Here is a 20893-nt window from a genome sequence, read left to right on the forward strand (position 1 = left end):
CCACGGGAAAGGCCGTCTGGCTGTGGATGGAGGGAAGAGTGGGAGCCCGGCCTCCATGGCACCAGCTTCCCGAGGGTGCCCGGCTTCACTGACCGGGGACCCACGTCCAGACCCCACGGCGGCTTCACTGACCTGGGGACCCACGTCCAGACCCCACGGCGGGGCCGCCCCTCGCCGGGGGAGAGCTGGGATCAGGATCTCCCGGGCGTGCCGACCTCTGCATGCCAGACTGCCCTGCGGAGCAGGATTTTGTCTGCCTCGTTCCCACGTTTCCCAGCACCTGCAACGGGGCTGGCACATAGTGAGGACATTTTGATAAACATGTGGCGAAGGGTCCAGTGCCGTCCAGAGACGCTTCCTCTCCAGGCAGAAGGAGCAGGTGTGGCCAGGCTCCTGCCCCACGGTCCTAGCAGGGTGCTCAGCGAGCCAACCGCAGGCATGTCCTGGCCACACGGGGCCCCTCATCCACAGACAGGCCCTCGACCAGCTACCCGGGTACCGGGGGTGGGGGTCCACTTCCATTTTCTCATGTAATCCCCACAGCACCCTCGTCTTGAGGACGAGGAAGCAGAGTGCAGTCGGTCCCCACGAAGCCCCCATTCCAGCCTGCAAACACGGGGCCCAGCGTCCAGGCCAAACCCAATGGAAGACGTACAGCCACCTCGACGACTTTGTTTTGTGTCTGCATCAGACAGAATCAAATAAGCACCGGAAAGTGAGGGAGACTGATTCTCTCCTGAAGGACTCAGGAGTGAGCTGAGCACGTGCACGGCAGGCCGGGGCCACCTGCCTCTGGCTCCCTCCCCAGGGGCTTTATCAGCACGGTCCACCTTTCCTGGAGCTGACAAGCTTGTCCTAAAATTCATTTGGGAAAACAAGCAAAAATAGGCAGAAAAACATTTAAAAAATTTTAAAGTTATTATTATTATTTATTTTTGAGAGAGATACAGACAGAATGTGAGTGGGTTAGGGGCAGAAAAAGAGGGAGATGCAGAATCCGAAGCAGGCTCCAGGCTCCGAGCTGTCAGCCCAGAGCCCGACGCGGGGCTCGAACTCACAAGCTGTGAGATCATGATCTGAGCCGAAGTCGGACGCTCAACCGACTGAGCCCCCCAGGCGCCCCCAGAAAAAACATTTAAAAGGAGAGCAAGGCAGTGACCACAGACACTAGAACTTCACCCGTGAAAGTGTGTCCTGGGGCAGGACAGGTGTTCAGACCAAAGGGAAGGAAGAGAGAAGCCAGAAACAGACCGCCGCAGAAAGGCTTCGTGTAGCATAACGGTGGCAGCTCAAATTTATGGGAAAGTGGACTTCTTAATAAGCGATGTTGGAATAACCGAACCACTATTTAAAAAAAAGACACAATTGGATTCATTCATGACAAGCCACAAGCCAGAACAGATTCCAGACGCAGTTCTAACACGATGCATGAGATGTAGGTGTGAGAAAAGAAAACACGGTGGGGGCAGGGACAACATTCCCAGGACACAAAACCTCTGGCAACAAGGAGAAAGGTCAATAAACAAGACTACAGAAAAATAAAGCTCTTTTATGTGGAAAAGACACATAAAACTGAAAGACAACACACGGGGAAAATATTCGCAACTGACATCAGAAACGAAGGGCTAACATCCCTGGTATTCAATGAGCCTCTAAAAAAAAAAAAAAGACCATCAACTCGATAGAAACACAGGCAAAGGCCCGTCACTTGGCCTCCTAACACTTAAAGATGCACAACCTTGCTTATCATGAAGTGGACTGGAGGGTGGCAGACGCGTCCCGCCCACAAAGTCACTGCGCCAATGAGCGCTGCTCCAGTAGCCGCTGGAGGAGGGGGGATCCCCTTCGTCCTGGAGCGCCATTCAGTGAAGGGGACAAAGGCCTTTAACCCGCACGAGCTGTTCCCTACAAACTTCGCTGACGGCAAGTTTGTTTTGTAAATAACTATGCCAGCTCATCAGAGAACAATCCCCCGGAAGGAGCGGGTAGCGGTGGTCATAGCTGGCCGCCACGCTCTGCCGGGGACCACGAGGTGGGGGGTGCGGCGGGGTCGAACCTGACCCTCCCTGCAGGTGGAGACCATGACGGATGCACACAAGGCAGGTGGGAGCACGTCAGGGACCAGGAGGCCCACAGAGGGACCATGGGGATACGGGGCCACGGGGAGCGGGGCCACGGACTGTCCCGGACGGCCCTCGTGTGGATGGCGTTGCGCGTCATCGCATGGGCCATCGCCATCAAACCACGGAATATTTGTGAGACGTCGGGGAACGTGAACCTGGTACGAGCGACTGGCGTGAAGCATCTCAGGCGTGGGAGGGGCCGTGGTCATGCTGGAGGAGAGTCTCCCCCTCTCGCAGACACACGCTGCAAATGCCGATAAGGGGAGACACTTTCCCGGGGTCATTTCCCGGAGTGTGGGCGGGAGGCGGGCAGCGGCCGGCACTGAAACTACGCGTCCACAGAGCTGGAATGCCCGGGGGGTGCGGAAATGCTCTCCTACCCCCCGTCTGTACCTGTGCTTGAAGTTTTCAATTTATTTTTTATTTTTTCAATGTTTTTTAAAATTTATTTTTGAGAGGGAGACAGAGCGTGAGTGGGGGAGGGGCAGAGAGAGAGGGAGACACAGAATCCGAAGCAGGCTCCAGGCTCTGAGCCGTCAGCACCAAGCCCAACGTGGGGCTTGAAGCCACAGACTGCAAGATCATGACCTGAGCCAAAGTCGGACGCTTAACCGACTGAGCCCCGCAGGCACCCCATGTGCTTGACGTTTTTCAAAATTAAAAACTAAAAATTAGAAGATGTGAGGCCTGAGCAGGGGCCTCAGGAGTAGCACCGGGTGAACCCCAAGAGCTGCCTCCCCAAGCGGCAGAGCCCACAGGATGGGCAGGTTTGTGGTGGGGGGTGGGGGGAGCTCAGCATTGGCGCTGGGGGAGGCCTGGGGGTTGGGATCCTGGGGGCTGAGGGCTGAGTGCCTTGGGAACCTGAGGCGGCAAAGCCCACAGGTGGCCAGACACCCAGACTGGAGATGGACCCGGGGGGCTCCTGGGACAGCCTGGTCCAGGGCGCCCACACCGCCTCCCACTCCTGAAGCGTCCAGGCAGCCGCACCGGCCTAGTAAAGGAAGCTCCCTTCTCACTCAGGACACACGTGGGGGCGGCCGTCCCTGGCGGGCTGTGGGCTCACCCTCCGCCGTCCACCCACGTGGCCCGCCCCAGCCACTCGGCCCAGAACCAGGTGCACCTCTCGGGCGTCAGTCCCCCAGCAGCCCCGCAGCCAGGACGATGACCACTCACGCTGTCCGGGGACAAGAATGAGAAAGCAGGTGTGAGCATCCTTCTCCAGAATCAGCCTCTAGGGAGATGGCTATTTTAAGGCACAAAATCGAAGCCTGGGTGACCCAGAGACCAACCCAGCAAGTTCACATTGTGCTCTGGCCCACTTCGAAGCCCGTGGTCTGTTCGATGCTGCTCCCAGGGGAACCTGCCACGCTGGGTCTCTTGGGTCCGAAGGTGCGGGTCCTTGCAGGTCCCGTCCTGGCCTTGCCCTCAGCCTGGGGGGTGTCCAGAGCCGACCCCTCCACCAAGTGAGCTCCCTGTGGTAGGGAGAGGAAGGAGGCTGGGCTCTCGGCCTCCGCCCTCCCCGCTGCCCCTGTCCAGTTCCTTCTCGCTGGACACGGACCGCCCACGGCCCCTCCCACCAACGCACCTGGTTCTCCGACCGGAGCCTTGTGCCCCTCCCCCGACTCCTTAGGGCTTGGTCTGTTTGGTCCCCGGCATCCCTCTCCCCTCCAGAGTCACTGCCCTTTAGCCCCACCGCACCCCACCCAGCAGGGTCCCTTTTTTGGGGGCAGAATAGACTGACCCAGGTCAGCTAGGCAGGGTCCCTCATCGGGCTGGTGGCTCTGTGGCTACACTCTTCCTATCAGGGCACCCCAGGTAATAGCTGCTCATAGGATCACTTATGAAATTTAAATCCGAACATGGGTTCTGCAGAGTGGAACCAAGACGGAAAGGCAGCCGTGCAGGAGGCCCAGGGCGCCGGGTAAGAGTTGTGAGCCGGTCCGGCACCCGGAGAAAGGCCAAGGCCAAGCCCCCCCCCCACTAGTGTTCCAGGGCTCAGGGCCTGGGGCGTGAGCAACCTGGGCCTCACCAGCCCTGCCTGGGGCTCCGGGTCAGATGAGCCAGAACTCAGGGTCTCAGGGGTGACCCTCGTTGGAGCAGGCGTCAGCCTTTCCCTGCTTTTAACGCTGAACGATACTGCATGGACGGACCACCGTTTGTCCACTCGTCCACGGTGGACACTCGCGTCCCTTCCACCTGTGGGCTCCTGTGAAGTGTGCTGCTGTGAACACGGGGGTGCGGGTGTCTGAGACCCCGCTTTCAGTTCGTGAGGGGGCCCGCCCGGAAGTGGGATGCATGGGCCGTACGGTCCCGTGGGATATTCTCACGGCAGGGCTTTAATTTCTTTCAAGTTCTCTTGTGTTCATTGGCCTATTCAAGGTTTCAACTTCTACCACCAACGTGGATAATTTTCTATTTGCTTGCCTTTGTTTGGATTTTGATTTTGGCAGGTGTGTGTGTGTATGTGTGCGTGTGTGTGTGTGCGCGCTGGCTCCCTGTGGGATGGGATGAGAACCCTCACTGTCCAGGGTCATTTGTGTGGCCAAGAGGGTGGAACTTTGGGGGAGAACCAGGGTGTGGGCACGTGCGTCCCAAGGTGACCAGCGCCAGGCCGCCAGCTGCAGGCTCCCGCCCACACTGCCGACCGCGGCCCGCCTGCCTTCGGCCAAGCTTCCCGAGGTTCCCTGAGCGACCTGCGTGGCGGGGTCACCGTCAAGCATGTGACGGGAACAAGAGCATGGTTTCTAAGATCCAGAGTCCAGACCCGGTGCCTGGACGTCTCAGGATGTGACCGGGTCCAGGAGCGGCAGGAACGTGACGCCTTGGAGCTCCGGCCACCGCCGCTCTCTCCCCGAGGCGCTTCTGCCATTACGGATAGTGAAGCCCCCAGAGGGGCTCATCCCGGGTCAACTGGAGATCCTGTAGCTCTGGGTGGCTGGTCACTCGCGTCGTCTCAGGTGCTGCCAGGGCAGTCCTGGGACGTTCCCACAAACAGGGTCATAAGCTTCAGGACTGCTCTTTCCTCCCAGCCCACCTCATCTCCAGAGACCATATCAGGAGCTGGGGTCACAGGGGGGTCAGAAGGTTCCTGAATTAGTGGGGTCTGTGGCCAAGGTACATTGTGCCCTATCTTAGTTGTTTCCCCATAAACTGGAGAAATACGAGACACGCTACTCCGGCCACATCGCGTGAGGCTCCGCCCACGTCATGTGAAGCTGGCCACGACACGAGAGGCTGGCCAGTGCTTTCCTCCCTCCACGAGTAACAGCCCAGCGAGAGCCCTCCCACAAGAGCTGGACCCTGGGGGGGATGGGAGAGTGTCCCCGGGCCAGATTTCACAGCAAGTGCCCTAACTCAGAACCCACGGCCTCCTGACGGGTCTGGGCCGGGTGGTGGGCAGAAGGCAGCCAGGCCCACCCACCTGAAAACCGACAGCAGTAGGCACTCCCAGAGGCCTCTGTGTGAGCTCCAGCCCAGCCTTTCTGTAAGTTCAGAGAGGAAAACGGTGCCCTGGGGTGCGGGACACGCAGGGCTGCGGGCAGGAGGAGGCCCGGCCAGTGAAGGGCAGAAATCTGCCCAGAGACAAAACCGGGCCACGGGGCCAAAAGGGGCTGGGGTACAGGACAAAGGCTGGGACACTCCCGCTCAAATACCACATCGTGACCACTGCGAAGAACGCACCCAGGTCAGGGGACTCTGCACTCACAAAGGGACACCCCATGCCCAGGAGCCAGGCCTTTGCTTCCTATAAAGGGCTGTGCCCGTCTGTTGCCTCAACCTTTGCTTCCTGACGATCCAGCGGCCTGACCAGGTGCACACCTCAAGGAGGCTCTGTAGCCCATCGTGAGTGGGGACCCAGCCTCTGCGCCAGAGACAGCATCACCGGGAGCCCAGACCTTCCAGCATGGAGGACATTTAGTCCCAAATGCCCCTGGTTCAGTCAGGAGTGGGAGTACAGGTTGGCCAAGCCAGACCCCCCCACTCCACACCCCCCACCCCGGCTGGGTACATCAGCCGCAGCCAGTGACCGTTCAAGTCCTCGGCCACAGCAGCCAAGGGAGGGCAGTCAGAGGGCAGCAGAAGCCGTAGGGGAACAGGGGTAGGAGGGTGACAGGGTCTCCACTTTCCAATACGCTGGAAAAAAACTTAGAAAATAAAATCTATTCACAATAACAAAAAGAGACGATGTGCACAACAGCTCAACATATGATAACTACAAGAATGATATATAATAAACAGTAAAATGTGAGGGATTAATATGAAAATATATGACAACATTTGAACAAAAATATACTAGATCTCTAGCTAGGTAACATCAGCCTTCTCTTAATCTTTACATATAATTCCTACCCAGATTTCATGTTTATTTCGATCATGACAAAACTTAGGTAAAAGTTCAGTTGGAAACATACGTGAGGACAGCAGGCATCTTGTAAGAGCAGGGGGGGCGGGAAGGGGGACGACTGATTAGAAGACCCCCTAGTGGTAGGGGGTAGGAAGCCAGTACAGACCCTGGGGTCCCCAGGGAGGGAGGGACAGGGCAGCCCGCCAGTGGCCCAGGGACAGTGAGGCCAGGTGCAAGGTTAAATTTCTGATGGAGTAAACAAGTCTTTTCCAACCCTGAGTGTTTGCTTTGTTCTGACTAAACACAGTAATAGAGGTCTTAAAGCAAGGGCGCAGGGCTGACTCGAGCGCCTCAGGGGCAGAAAGCTGAGGGGAGGGGGGCAGGGAGGAGGAGGCTAGGGGCGGGGGGGGGGGGGGGGGCGGTGGCACTCGGGAGCGGGGCGGGGACAGGCTAGGGGCGGGGAGAGAGCAGACTGGGGGCGGGCAGGAGGCGACAGGGGGCGGGGAAGGGGCAGGGAGGGCGCGGGAGGGGCGGTCCAGGACAGCCTGGGTAAGGGAGGGGGCCGGAAGGAGAAGCAGGGGGAGGCTGGGGCGGGGAGGGGACAGGCTGGGGGCGGGGAAGGGGCAGGGAGGGTTCGGGAAGGGCAGTCCTGGACGGCCTGGGTCAGGGAGGGGGCCGGAGGGAGCTGGAAGGAGAAGCAGCGGGAGGCTGGGGCGGGGAGGGGGCGGGAAGGGGTGCACCTCACCGACCCCCACCACATCCACCCCGAAAAGGCGGTGTGCCCGGCCCTCGAGGAGTGTCACGGCCGCAGGGAAAGGGCAGCTGGGGAGGCAGGGCCGCCCCTTGCCCCGGGGAGGAGTGGGGCGCAGCCCCGCAGAGGGTTTGGGGTGGTTTGGGGAGGAGTACAGAAGGGCCCCCGCCCAGCAGCCCGGCCGGGACGCGCGGACGTGACATGAGGCCCCAGGGGTCACAGAGCCTCGCAGTTCCGTGCTCGCAGCCACTGTGGGCACCCCTCTGCCCCCCTCAACCTGGCCCGCTCACGTGACCGCCAGGGCCAATCAAAGTGCCCCAGCACCCCCGCGTGATTGGTGCCGGGCCGCAGCACAGGGCCGCACCCAGCCAATCAGAGGGCTGCCTGGTGAGAGCGGCGCGGACGGCTCCCCGGGCCCTTCTCCTCCCACCTGACCGTCCCCTGTGTGGCTCACTTGGACTAAGGCTCACTTGCCACCGGAGGCCCAGGGCACCGGCAGACAGCGCCTGCCAATGGCTGTCACACTCGTCCCCGCGGAGGCGCGCACCTGCTCCACCTGCTCACCTGAGCTGTCACCTGTCCCGGAGCGAGGCACGCAGCTGGGCTCACACCCGCTTGGGCGCGCCGGTTCCCCCGGCCCCCAGCCCAGGCACGGGCAGCGCTCGAGGGTCCGTGGCAGCGGCCGCCCTCCCGGCCTCCTGCACTGGGGACGCTCCCAGGCTCCTCGCCTGGTCAGAAGAGCCGGGACAAGGCTCCTCGACCCACGAGCCGGGGGTTCTCGGCACCGAGACGGTGGACTCGCACCACCTGCTCCCACGCTCCCCGGGACGTGATTTCTCCAAGAATCGGGAACTTGGGAGGGAAAGGGGAGGTGGTGGTTAATAGGGGCAGAGTTTCGGTTTTACTAGAGGAAAAGAGTCGAGGCGACGGAGGTGGACGGAGGGGTTTCTCGCACAGCAGTGTGAACCCGCTCCACGGCCCTGAGCCACACACTTACAAATGGTTACAATGGTACGTTTCCTGTTACGTGTAATTTATCACACACACACACACACACACACACACACACACACACACACACACACACCTAGGAAAAAACAGAAACGAAAACATTAAGCAGTCTTTGTACCCAAGGACCGGGTACAGCAAGCTTGGATAATCCATTTTCCGGAGCTATTGTCCCGAAGGGCGGGGCGGCCACAAGGTAACTGCTCACACCAAAGGCACCAACCGCTTTGCTCCCATTCACTGAGGGGCATGCGTGAGCTCCGAATGTTTACACCCACTCGACCAAGAGCGGCTTTCAGAGTCATTCTTACAAGGCCAGTCTTGACTGTGGTGTCCACGTGGGGCTGAGTCTATGCAGACATCTGAAATAAGGCCGCGCACAGAAAGGCACATTGGGCCAAGCCACACACACGTGGAGCCGGTTGTGGCGAGCCTCCAAATCCTCGTTCCTTCTCCAGCGGGGTCACTGCCCTAGCCCCCGAGAACAGCCGGAAGGACCAAAGCCCAGGTCTGTCCACAGTCCGGAAACCCGTCCAGCACACGGCACCCCTCAGCTGCAACCTCGTTAGGGAGCAGGAAGGAGTCCTCCCACTACACGGCAGCTTCTAAGGGTAAAGTCTCAGCAGGACCCTGTGGCTCCCTTCCCTCCCCACCTCACCACCCCGCAGAGCTCTGTTTCCGGGACCCTGTGGCCAGCTGGCTTTTAAAGCCAAGAACTGGTCAGAGGAGCCAGAACCCTGGGGTTCTGCAGACGCTGTGGGGGGTGGTGGTGCTCAGCAGCGTATGAGGGGGATGGTAGGGATGGGGAGTGGGGGGACAGTGAAATGGCTGCCCCAGGTCAGTCCCCAACACCACTCCTCAGTCCGTTTCCAAATGTCTGCATGACTTCCATGTTTCTCCATAGAAGCCAGTCTTGAATCCTGGTCAGGGTTGGTGCCCTCCAATGCCTAACTAACCCTAACCCTAAGCCCCACCTTGTCTGCCCCTCGACCTTCCCCACGCTCTCTGTGGCTCTAGGGGACAGAATTTACACTCAGTTGGGAGAAGCAGGGAGGGCAGAGGTCAGCCTGACCAGCAGATGTTAAAATACTCTCTCCCTAATGAAAGAGTGCTTGAGTGAACTCCTGCAAAGGAGCTAATTGCCCTGGTTTATGACTTGCCCAGGCCTTGGGCAGCCTGGGCCACAGCACCCACACAGCTGTGCGGAGAGGGGGCCAAAGGCCTCATCTGCCAAGCCTCCTTATCTGCCGAAAAGAAACTATCCATTCAGAAGTGACCCATTTACGACAGACCCATCAAGGCAGAGTCCCGAGAGCTAATTTTAACCTTCCCGGAGCGCTCGTTAAGCCTCTTTGAGTTATAATTACCCCCAATCTCTAGACATTAGGAGGCAGCAATCAGGAAGTTAGATGTGGCCAGAAGGAACTGGAGACGGTCTCCGCACAGGCCTATTTCGAGGAGCCAGCGGCACGGCTGTTCTGGGTGAGACCCGTGCTCCCCTGCACCCCAGTCCTGCCTTCTGCTCCCCTGGAGAAGCTGCCTGGCCTCTGGGCTCCAACTGCAACAATGGTGTCCGAGTGTCCTGGCGGCTCCCGGACACTGGACATCTGCCGCCACCCCCTCCCCACAGCAGGGGCTTCTACGACACTTCCCTCTGAGGCCGCGAGCCGGCCCATTTCTAAGGAAAGCCGCCCCATTGGAGAGCAGGGGTCAGGGTCTCGGTCCCGCGGAGCCCAGAGCTGTGCCGTCTGCACCCTCAGCTCCCGGCTGACTTACAAGCCCCCCAAAGACCTGGACTAAAGACCCTAGTGCTCCTGAGTGAGGCCCCCTAGTGCCCCTGACACCCCCCACGTCGCCAGCTTGTCCACAAGGCCCCCTGACAGGCACAGCTGGGGCCGGCCTCTCCAGAGCTGGCGGGCGGAGGGGTTGGTCCCGTCATGGCCTCCTTGCTGGCTCCGCCTTACCTTGCCGAAGCTGCCCTTTCCGATGGCCCGAAGGATCTGGAAGTGGTCGAAGTTCACTGCAGAAAAAACAGAGGGATGCCGGGTCAGGTGGCAGAAAGACCCGTGCCCTCCACACGCCTGGGGCTGGAGCAGCCCCCCGAGGCCACCCCCCACCGCTGCAGGGAGCCCCCTGCGGCCCCCCAGTGACACACTTCACCCTGGAAGCGGGCCTGGGCGATGGCTGAAGGCGGAAGTCAGGCTCCTGTGCAAAGCAGGGAGCGCCTGGGCCAGGGCAGAGAGGTGGGCCCTAGGGGCCATGCTGTCCCTTGTTCTGGGTTCCTTGCGGGGTCAGGCCAGGCCACCACACCCACGGACCCACAGCCGGGATGGGGCGTGAACAGAGCCGATGGTGCCCGGAACAGCCCTTCTTCGGTCCCAGGCACCCAGACACCCCCTCCTGAAAGCTGCACCCGACGCATGAAGCCTTGCAAGCAGGGTCCCAGGGGTCCCAGGTGCCCAGAGCCTTGGAAGCAGGCCCCCCACCCTCCTGCCGCATCTCCTGGGGGTGGTCGCCTGTGGGTTCGCTGAATGAGCTAAAGGGGAGCCTGCCACAGTCCCAGGGTGAATAACAGGGACTTTCCGAAGGGCGGTCCCCGGGCCTGTGGGGACCACGGGTGAACCACCCAGATCCTGGTTTCTATCAACTTTGTCCAGACATGAACCCCTCCCAGAGAAAGGGGTCGTTAGAAATCGCAGCCTTGTTAACTGTCACAACTCTCAGAAAAGATGCTCCCCGCCAGGCACACACAGTGCCCCGGGGAGCGTTAATCTGTGAGTGAGAGCAGTTTGGAGTCGCCAGTCCGGGGCTCCCGCTTCTGCTCTCAACCTGATGCCGTGTTTCCTTCCCTCTTGCATTTCCGGGCTCCAGGCAGCCCCAGCCAGCCTTGCTTTCTACACCTGCCCCCTCCCCGTCCTGGCTGGGGCTCCCCCAGCTGACTCTCAGGCCACCAGCTGGGCCCCACCTGTGCCCCAGGTCTGTGCCCCCCAAGTTCTGTTCCCCAGGTCTACGTCCCCAAGTCTGTGCCCCCCTAGGTCTGCATCTCCAAGTCCGTGCCCCCCATGCCTGTGCACCGGGCAAACCTGGCTCCATGTGCCCCCAACACCTGTCAGAAACTCGGGGTCTCCAGATGCCCACGAGCCCTGTGGCCTGGGCCGCCCCTACAGGGAGCGGCAGACCAGGGCCGTGGCGTTCCCACCCCGAGAGCGAGAACAGCACATTGAGCCTGCGGAGGGCATCTGCCATACAAGGCCCAGCACGTGGCGCTGGGAGGTCCAGCCCAGCGAGCCCCGGAGGAGAAGTTAGGGTTCGGCCGGCACGGTGCTGGGCCCCGAGTAGGGGCACCACCGGGCCAAGGGTTAGCAAGGGGGCTCAGCCAGCACAATCCCTGGTTTTAGAGAAACCACAAATCCTGGACTTCAGGTCCTTCCAGGAGAGGAACAGAACAGGAAAACAGGAACCAAGGTGTATGAGACCACGGTCAGGAGCACAAGGGAACCCACACCCTGCACTTTTATGCCCTGGAAAGCTAGGTTATCATGGTGGGCTTCCTGGATGGAGAGGCCGCGGGGAAGAGGCGCTCAGAGGTCTGGGGGGCATGGAAGCAGAGAGTGCGAGCACCGTGGGGAGCTGTGGCCTGGCTCCACACTGGCTAGCCCCGTGGCCTTCCCTGGGCCCGCTTCCGGGACAGGGAAGGGGGATGTGTAACCCAGTGCACAGCACCCTGTGGTTTTGAGCACTTCCTAAGACCCCAGAGTTGGGGGGCGCACGACGGGACTCCCAGACAGCAGGCAGGGCACTGAGCCGGCCACGTGGAAGCTTCACAGGGGAGACACAGGTGGGACGGGAACCCCAGCCGTAGCTGCTGGACAGGCGAGGCCGTCGAGCCGGGAGGGGTCCCCGGGCAGGCCCAGGGCTGGGCAGGGCGGGCATCCCATCGGGGCCAGCAGCCGTGAGCGAGGCCGTCCCAGAGGGCGGTAGCTCTGCCCACAGTGACCCTGTTCAGAGGAGCAGCCGGCCCGGACCCCACCAGGGGAGCCTCAAGCCCCACTGAGTAGCCAGAGTGACTCTGTCCTCTCCTAAGTGGAGGTCCGGGTCACCCCTCGGACCGGCTGCTCCGCCCCGGCGCCCAGGCCCCCGTCACTGCACCCAGCGGCTCACATGTGCTCCGGAGACCCTCCAGGTGGAACCGAGAACCAGCTGCTGCTCTGGGTGCCTTCCCCCACGTGGGCTCTGGATCCACTCTGGGCAGGACCGGGACCTCCCCTAACTGCCCCCGCCCAGCATCCTGCCGCCGTCAGCCCCACTCTGGCTCCTAAAGGAGGTGCTGACTTTCGTTCGGGCATCCAGAGGCAGGGTGAAGAGGAGATCCACCGCCAGGGTTTGTCCGAGTAGCGGTGGACGGACGTGGCGGAGAGCGCCGTGTTGCATCAGGTGGATGCGCAGAAGCCCACGCGGCGTATACGCCACCATCCAGAAGTCCACAGGGTTCAGGAGAGTCCGTGCCGATAAAGTGTGAAGTTCCCCCAAACACTGAACCCAGCGGGTCTCACCAACAGGAGGAAAGGGCTGGGGCCCCCAGGAGCCCACCGCCCCCCAGATTCGCGAGGAACACAGCAGGAGGGCGTGGGGGATGGGGCCCCACGCAGGGGCGTGGGCTCGGTCCATGTTTGCTCAACCCAGAGAGGGGCTGCAGCCACCAGGCAAATGGAGCCCAGAGTAAGGCTGGTTCTCACCCTGGGTGGGGGCCATGCGGTGTCCCAGGAGGGCGCAAGCCCAGTGGCCTCCAGCCCCGCCTGTCTGCCCCGCCCCCACCCCACCCTCAGCTCCTGACGGGCCCCACCACTGGGTGCAAAGCCTCGGGCCCAGCTCCTTGTGGGGTTGAGCCCAAGCCCTAGAGGCCACGCTGCTGTCCCGCATGCAAACCTTCTGTTCCCCACAGACACAGGTCACCACCCCGGTCCCTGGGAGTCTCTACCCTCTCGTCCCCTGGGCACACCTGCAGCCCCAGAGGGCCCTGCTCTCCTGCACCTGGCACCGGGGGCCCTCGGGCACCCCCATCTTGCAGGGGACACTCTGCTTCTCTTAGGCCATTTGGGGCTGGGCCTTGGCGTCGTCCGAGTGCAGGCTCCAGCCACAGATCTGCTCAGGAGGCTGGGCCCCGCTGAGAGAGCCAAGGTCAGAGGCTGCTGCAGGAACCACAGGCCAGGTCTGTCCTGGGCCCTGGGAGAAGGCAGGGAGGGGCCCTCCCAGGCTGGACACTATCGTGGGCGACAGACTCCAAGCCAGCAGACAAATACGGCGCCTGGTGCCTGGGAGAAAAATAAAGCAGGAAGAGGGGTGGGTGGGACTGCTACCTTTTCCAAGGTCACTGGGGAGACATTTGGGCCCAGAGATGAGGTCGTGAGCCGGGAGTACCTGGAGTATGGTTGAGCGAGGCCAGTTTGCTGCACCTCACATGTGATTTCTGTGGCTGTGTGATGCTGTCGGCACACCTCCCCCCCCACCGCCCGCCATGAGACACCTCTGACCCCGTAGGTCAAGGGTAGCTCTGCCCCCACGGTCCTATCGGACGCTTCTGTTCCTCCTGCTCAGAAATCTAAGCGCCACAGGTGCAGCTGTGCCTGCGAGGAGGCGGCCAGCTCTGAGCTCAGCCTCCGCCAGGGCTCCTGCCACACACGGACACAGGCTGTCCCTGGTGCAGGTGAATATTTAAGCTGGCAATCACAGAGCCCCGCATTGCTATGAAAACAGGTCATCTCGGGCGCCTGGGGGGCTCCTTCGGTTGAACATCCAACTTCGGCTCAGGTCAGGATCTCCCGGTTTGTGAGGTCGAGCCCCACGTCAGGCTCTGTGCCGACAGCTCGGGTCCTGGAGCCTGCTTTGGATTCTATGTCTCCCTCTCTCTCTGTTCCTCCCCTGCTCGTGCTCTTTCCGTCTCTCTCAAAAATAAATAAACACTAAAAAAAGTTTTTTAAAAGAAAGAAACTAGGTGAAGCCTGATGCCCAGACAGACCTCCCCAAGGTGTTCTCAGAGCTTCTCAGCCGCCACAACCACCGCCGGGGAAAAGGCTGGGCAATCGATGCTCCCACAGCCTTGTTCCGGTAAGACTCACGAAATCCTTCTGGTTTCCCAGTGACCCGACCCAACCTGACCTAACCCGCTGGCCTGGCCACTGTCACACAGGTGGCTGGAAGGAGAGGGAGGGGGTCGCCCCCAGAGCGTGACGCTGGTTGCGTGCTCGGTGAGCAGCAGTGAAAGCCAACAGGAGGCCCTCGTGCAGTCGCCTCAAATCCAAAGACGATGTGAGGTGCTCTCTGAACACTTTTCCCTAAAAATAACACTGGTCTGCCGACCGGAGTTCAGCGCTCGCCCTCAGTGGGCAGAGGAACCCGTCAACTGCTGTGGGCTCAGTGGGCTCAGGTCCTTGGGCAGCCGTGAGGCCCAGCAGGTTCATAAGCCAGCATCCCCAGCGAGGAGGAGAGCAGGAGAGGAGGTGAGCCTGGGGAGGGTAAAAATAGAGCCGCTGCAGGGCCATGAGTCACCGCTATTGTCACTGGTGACACTGCCGGCGCCACGGGGTGGGGGAGGGGGCCCCTGCAGACCCAGAGGCCAGCCTGCTCCTGCCTGACGCCTTCAGGGCCTGGCAGGTGGGCCCCGTGTGGAAGGTGGCCTGCCCGTGGCCCCGGGACGAGTCCCCTTCCCGGCCTGCCTCTGTGGTCACCCAGGAGAGGCCCGGTCCTCAGAGCGTCTTCGGGTGAATTCCATGCCAGAAGTGGGGATACTGGGAAAGCTGCAATCATAAATCAAACATCACGAGTCGCTGCAATTCATTCAGAAGTCGATTCCATTTTGTCTTACGTCCTATGACCCAGAAAACTCCCGCAGAAAACCATCCAGTCCGGCTGAGGCCGGCCCTCTGCAGGGTCTGCGTGGCCTCTGCGGAAATCCCTGCCTCCTCCGGGCGCACGGGCCGGCCCCTGCACAAGCGGGTCACCTGCAGGCACGGTCACCACTGAGGCCTCGACTGGCTCGCCACCAGCTGTCCTGCAAGGCCACCGGCTCTGCCGGGAACCAGGACCAGCAGGTGTCACGAGCGGGCACTCTCTGAAGCCCTCCCGCTCTGATCCCACCAAGTCCTCAGAGCCACCAGGTAAGGGGTGGATGCTCCCCTTTTCCAGGCGAGGAAACAGCTGAAGAGTCACAGCAGACTCCGGGTGAAGGACCCCGGGCCCCTCGGGGCAGAAGAGCAAGGGCCTCGGGGAGCCAGCACCACAACCCAAAGACCCGGGCCTCGCAGCCTGCCCTTCCTTCCATCTGGGTCCCCTCTGCACCCCACTCCCTCCCTGCCAGCTGCTCAGCCGTTGGGCCCTTCTCCAGGGAGCCTCCGCTGGCCCCTCTGAGCACTCGTGCACCTGCCCCAGCGTGGGATGCCGGGGGGGGCGGGGCGGGCGCAGCTGCCCTTCCCAGTTCAGTGCCCTGCCCAGGGTGGCAGGAACAACACACCTGCCCTGTCTTTTCTGAGGAACAGACACAGCAGCGAGGATGTGTACCAGCCAAGAGACTGTGCCGAGGCCTCTGGGGTCCTAGGTTCTGGAATAATGCCCCTTCTCATGCCCAGGAAGTGCCTAGGCCTGGGGACCTGGGTGACTGGAGAAGCCAGGGGTGCTGACGCCTTCCTGCCCCCGACTGGACCCCAGGAGAGACCCCCCTCCCCCGTCTGCTTTCAGTAAAAGCCTTGGCCCAGAAACCCAACTAGTGATACCTTCCCAGAGCAGCACTGTTTACCCCAGATCCCATCCGGTCCGCAAAGTCTGCAGCTCAGTTCCGGCGTTAGGCACAGACATCCTCAGATGGCACCCGAAACCTTCATAAATCAGTGATTGAGGCAACAGCCAGATCAATAATGCATCTCTGCCTGGGGCCCCGCCCCTCCAGCATCCGAGGGGGGAGTCTGTGCGACAGGACCTGGTGCTCCGGCCAGGCCGCCTCCCATGGCTGCGGGTGGCAGGGCCTCCCCCGGGGACGCCCAGAGGGGTCCTACTCAAGGCCCACCCCTGGCCACCTCCCTCTCCCAGGTGCTCAGCCCCCTACCAGTGCCACCATCAGGACCAACCTCGAACACCCCAATAATACGCGGCGGTGGAATCTGCCCTGGGGGCCCCCAGTTCAGCCACATAGGGACACAGGAGTGCACTGAGGACCCAGGAGCTGGGTGGAGTGGGGGGCTGAGGAGGGGGGAAACAGGCCTTTGGAGCAGCTGAGTCCTGAACCCCGAGGCAGGTCTGCCCAGTAAAGCAAACGGGCCCCAGACCCCTGCTCCTGACCCAACTCTGGTCTGACCTCTGAGTCCCTCTCCCTCCCTGCCCTGTCAGGACTCCCCCCCCCCCCAACCCAGCATGCCCGGATTTGGCATGCATATGCCTCCTGGGTGCTCGGAAGGGAGAGCTGGCCCTGGGAAGGAGCAGAGCACAGCTGGCTCTGGGGGGCAAGCAGCCCCCCCCGCCCCGGCCCATGTCAGCACCAGCCCAGCCCCCATAGCCAGCAGCGCAGACAGACTCAGAGGCCAGGGCGGCTCAGGTCCTGGTGGCAGCAGCCACACTCGAGGGGGGTCCCAGGTCACATGCTGGGAGTCCCCTAGGACACTGGCTCCCAGGGGGGAACAGGGGTTCCCAAGTCCCTAGGGATATGGACAAATCCCAGGATGCAAGTCAGAGGTCAACACTCGGTGAGAGATGCTCGGCCAGGCCAGGGGCTAGAGAAAGCCCATCCCTCTGTCTTTCCATCTGCCTGTCTGCAGCCTCTGGGCTCCAGGCACAGTCCTGCAGGCCCCACCCCCTTCCCCACAGACCAGGGCCTCCCAGGAAGCGGGAGAACCTCAGAGGCTGGAGCAGGGGGGCACCGGGGTTCCCGGGCCACCAAGCAGCAGTGCCCAGAAGAGGGGGCGCAGGCTCGGGGGTCCCGGGGGAGGGAGACCAGGGGGGTTGGGGGTGGGGAGGCCTCAGCCCCTGGGAGGGGACAAGTGGGGTGCTTCACACTCGCTTTGGCCGTCGAGCCCTCCCGGACCAGCCTCAATAATGCAGCCTCAATGTCAGGCCCCGTCATGTGTTCTGGCACCGAGAGCCCAATCACCCCTGTCCACCGGGCCCTGGAGCCCCCACCGCCCTGCCCACCCTCCACCCTGGTCGCCGAGGCTCCCGCCGGTGGCAGCGGCCCAGGCCTGACACCCCACTGCCCAGCCCCTTGTCAGCTGAGCCCCTCTTCCGACGCCAAGAGAGGCCCGAGGGTCAAGGCCACCAGTCCCTGGGGTACCCGTGAGCCGCCCCGTGGACCCGGGACCCCCAGTCGCAGGCTCAGGCTGGGGGCTCTGCTGCACAGGTTGACCGGGCGCTAACACTGCAGCCTGCCCGACCATGCGTGGAGCTGCCGAGCTGCACACGAGGCCATGAAACTCCTTTCCCGGCCAGCCTCGCCAGAGACCCCTGCTCAGGCGGGGACACTGGCCGTGCGTGGCCCCCCTCCACCAAGGTGGGTGCAGCCAAGTGTCTGGGGAAAGCGCCTGGATATTCTAGAGCTTTCCCTGCCGTTTCCCTGAGAAATGCGACCCGCAGACTTTCTGGGATGTGGCTCCCTACAAGGCAGGTGCCTTCGACGAACGGGCCCAGCATTTTCAGCTCGGTGGGTCTTTATGTGGCGGCTGGTTGGCTCTTCCTCCCTCCTGCTGCAGCCTGGGGGCTGTTGCCATAGTTCCCAGCCACTGGGAGGACAGGGCCACGTCACCAGAGCCACACAACACAAACAGCATTAAGTGTGATTCAGGGAAGAAGGGACGGGCAAAGCCCTGCTCACAGGCCAGGGGCTCCCGTATCAGAGCCGTCCCCGCAAACGGGGGCGCATCCTCCACGCCTCCACAGACACGACAGCTGCCAGAGCAGCCTGGGCGGGGCCTCACCCACCAAACCTCAGAGACACCCGCAGGACCGCCCCACAAAGCCCAGCCAGGGTGCAGACAAAGGTGGTTTCTGAACGGGTCCTGCTCAGAACACAGGACTCCTGATGTCAGCGGTGTGGACCAGCCGGGGAGAGGGGGTCTCCGGGCTCTGCTCACGGCTAAGCCCCCAGCTTCAGTCAGCTCCTGTGTCCTGGGCGAGGGGCACTGCCCCAGCCCCCCCACCCCGCACCCCTGCCACGCACACACAGGCTCCCGCACCACGGGCAAGCTCTAACCACAACGCGGAGGAGACCGAGTCTTTCCAGAGCCAGGAAGTCACATGGGGTGTGTGTGCAATGCTCAGGAGGGCACAGGGCCCCACAGGAGGGCCGGCCTGGGCCCCTCTCAGGAAGCCAGGGCCCCCAGCTGGCCAGTCCCTGGGGGCTGCAGTCAGGGTCTGCTTCCCAACCCATCACCCAGGGACCGGAGGAGCATATAGATACACAGGGTGCCCAGCTCAGGCCCGGACACAGAGCCTGCAGCAGGGCCCTGCCCTCCGCATGCCTCGCCTGGGCCACAGCAGCCACGTGGGCACCATTTGCCCATCACAGGCTCCCGTGTGTGTGCGGGGGGCACGGGGACACGGGCCCGGCTGAAGGCAGCCCCAGATACCACAGCAGCCGCTACAAGCACAGACCCTGAAGCCGTGGTCACTGCTTCCGCTCTGGGAGCCAGCAGGCCAGTCTGGCACCCGCGCTTGTCACACCAGCGATCCCGAAGGGTGGCACTGCTGGTCCTGGGGAACCTCGGAGGTGACGATCCGCCCTCCGCCTCCACCCGCACAGCAGCCCACACCTGCCCCACGCGGCCCGGCCCGAGCTGGGCCGCAGCACGGTCACAGCAGACGCAGGAAGAAAGGACACGGGACTGGACGAGGGGCCCGGGTCTTCTGCAGAGCCCAGCGCACAAGCCTCTGCCCAGCTCCTCAAGCCCATGGGGTCCCAGAACAGTCTATCATCCCCCTGCACGGCCCAAGAAGCTTCTGCTTGCAACGCGAGAAGAGGTCTTATTTTCTCAGACTGACAGAGAAAGAGGGTCCTGGGGCTCCGGTGCTGGGTTTGTCTCAGCGAATCCACCCCACACACGTACATCCGGTGCCCCGTGACCCTGAGGCTGGCCGCTGAGCCTGCAGGTGGGATGGGCACGCCTGTGCGCCAAGTCAGGGCACGGGCAGGCCACGGAGGGGACCCCGGGGGCCGGCCCCGCCCAGGCCCAGCTCACACTCCCTGTGCCGTGAGCCAGGAGCCTAGAAGCGCCACACAACTCAAGGGGTACAGGGAACCCCTCAAGCAAGCCCCAGAAGGCAACAGATGGTCTCTCCATAAAGTTCGAACACAAGCGAGGCTATATAGCATGCTGTTCTGGTGCGCGCGCATATCGAGAAAGGTTTTTTTTTTTAATGTTTTATTATTTATTTTTCAGACAGAGAGAGACAGAGTGTGAGCAGGGGAGGGGCAGAGAGAGAGAGAGAGGGAGACACAGAATCCGAAGCAGACTCCAGGCTCTGAGCTGTCAGCACAGAGCCCGATGCGGGGCTCGAACTCACAAACCGCAAGATCATGACCTGAGTCGAAGTCGGCGCTTCACCGACTGAGCCACCCAGGTGCCCCATGTTGGGACAGGTTACTAAAGTGGCTGCAGAATCCAGCTGGTGGGCACCTTGAGGGAGCACAGGGATGGCGCCACTGGAGGAGGTTCAGCTCGGGCTGGGGCAGCGTCCCTGCTGTGCACGAGAATCCCACATTTGAAATTCAGGAGATGTGACTCAGGACCCCGGCCTCGCTCCAGGAAACGCGCGCGGGCTGGAGGCGGTGCGGGGCTCACCGTGCAGGTGCAGGAGGACCGCGGGGCAGAGGCGCCTGAGGGAGCAGAGGGGGAAGGGAGCCCGGGCGCTCATGGTGAGAGGCGCACCACGGACAGGGGACCCACGAAACAACCAACAGGTGGGGACAACCTGAGTGCCCCGCGGCTCGTGGGCGGTAAGCCACACGATGCGGTATTATTCCTCCACCAGACGGGGTGGCGCTCTGGCACCTGCTGCAACGGAGACAGGCCTTGAAACCCTGGCGCTGGGTGACAGGGGCCCGAACTGACAGGCCCTGCGCGATGTCACCGACCAGGAGTGCCCACGATGGGCGGCCTGTGGACCAGAGAGCAGACCGCAGCCGCGGCTGCCAGCGGGACTGGTTTCCGCGGGGAAAACATCTCGGAACTGGGTGTCGGAGGTGGTCCTAACACAACGCTGCAAAATGTGCAAGATGCTGCCGACTGGTCGCTTTAAAACGGCTGGTTTTAGGGGCACCTGGGTGGCTCAGTCGGTGAAGCGTCCGACTTCAGCTCAGGTCATGATCTCACGGTCCGTGAGTTCGAGCCCCGTGTGGGGCTCTGTGCTGACAGCTCAGAGCCTGGAGCCTGCTTCGGACTCTGGGTCTCCCTCTCTCTGACCCTCCCCTGTTCATGCTCTGTCTCTCTCTGTCTCAAAAATAAATAAACGTTAAAAAAAATTTTTTTTAAATAAATAAATAAAATAAAATGGCTAGTTTTATGTGATGGGACTTTCACTTCAGTAAAAGCAATAGTAATTGTTTCTGGAAGTGAGCCACGACCGAGTGGGCTGATGCCACGTAGGGGGCATGGCTGCTGTTGCATGGCCCCACACAGATGGCCCCATGTG

At 61.9% G+C, this 20893-nt stretch overlaps 1 protein-coding gene across 8 annotated transcripts in view; it reads right to left on the reverse strand.

Annotated features, from left to right (window-relative positions):
• The window catches only part of STK32C (serine/threonine kinase 32C), a 97365-nt gene that overhangs the window by 21607 nt on the left and 54865 nt on the right, over window positions 1-20893 (reverse strand). For all 8 annotated transcript variants that reach the window (XM_042959875.1, XM_042959880.1, XM_042959874.1 and 5 more), the window contains one exon: window positions 10192-10247. In XM_042959875.1, coding sequence (XP_042815809.1) covers window positions 10192-10247 — 56 coding nt within the window. The remainder of the gene's footprint in view (window positions 1-10191; window positions 10248-20893) is intronic.

The sequence above is a fragment of the Panthera tigris genome, chromosome D2, assembly GCF_018350195.1.
Source record: "Panthera tigris isolate Pti1 chromosome D2, P.tigris_Pti1_mat1.1, whole genome shotgun sequence".
NCBI lineage: Eukaryota > Metazoa > Chordata > Mammalia > Carnivora > Felidae > Panthera > Panthera tigris.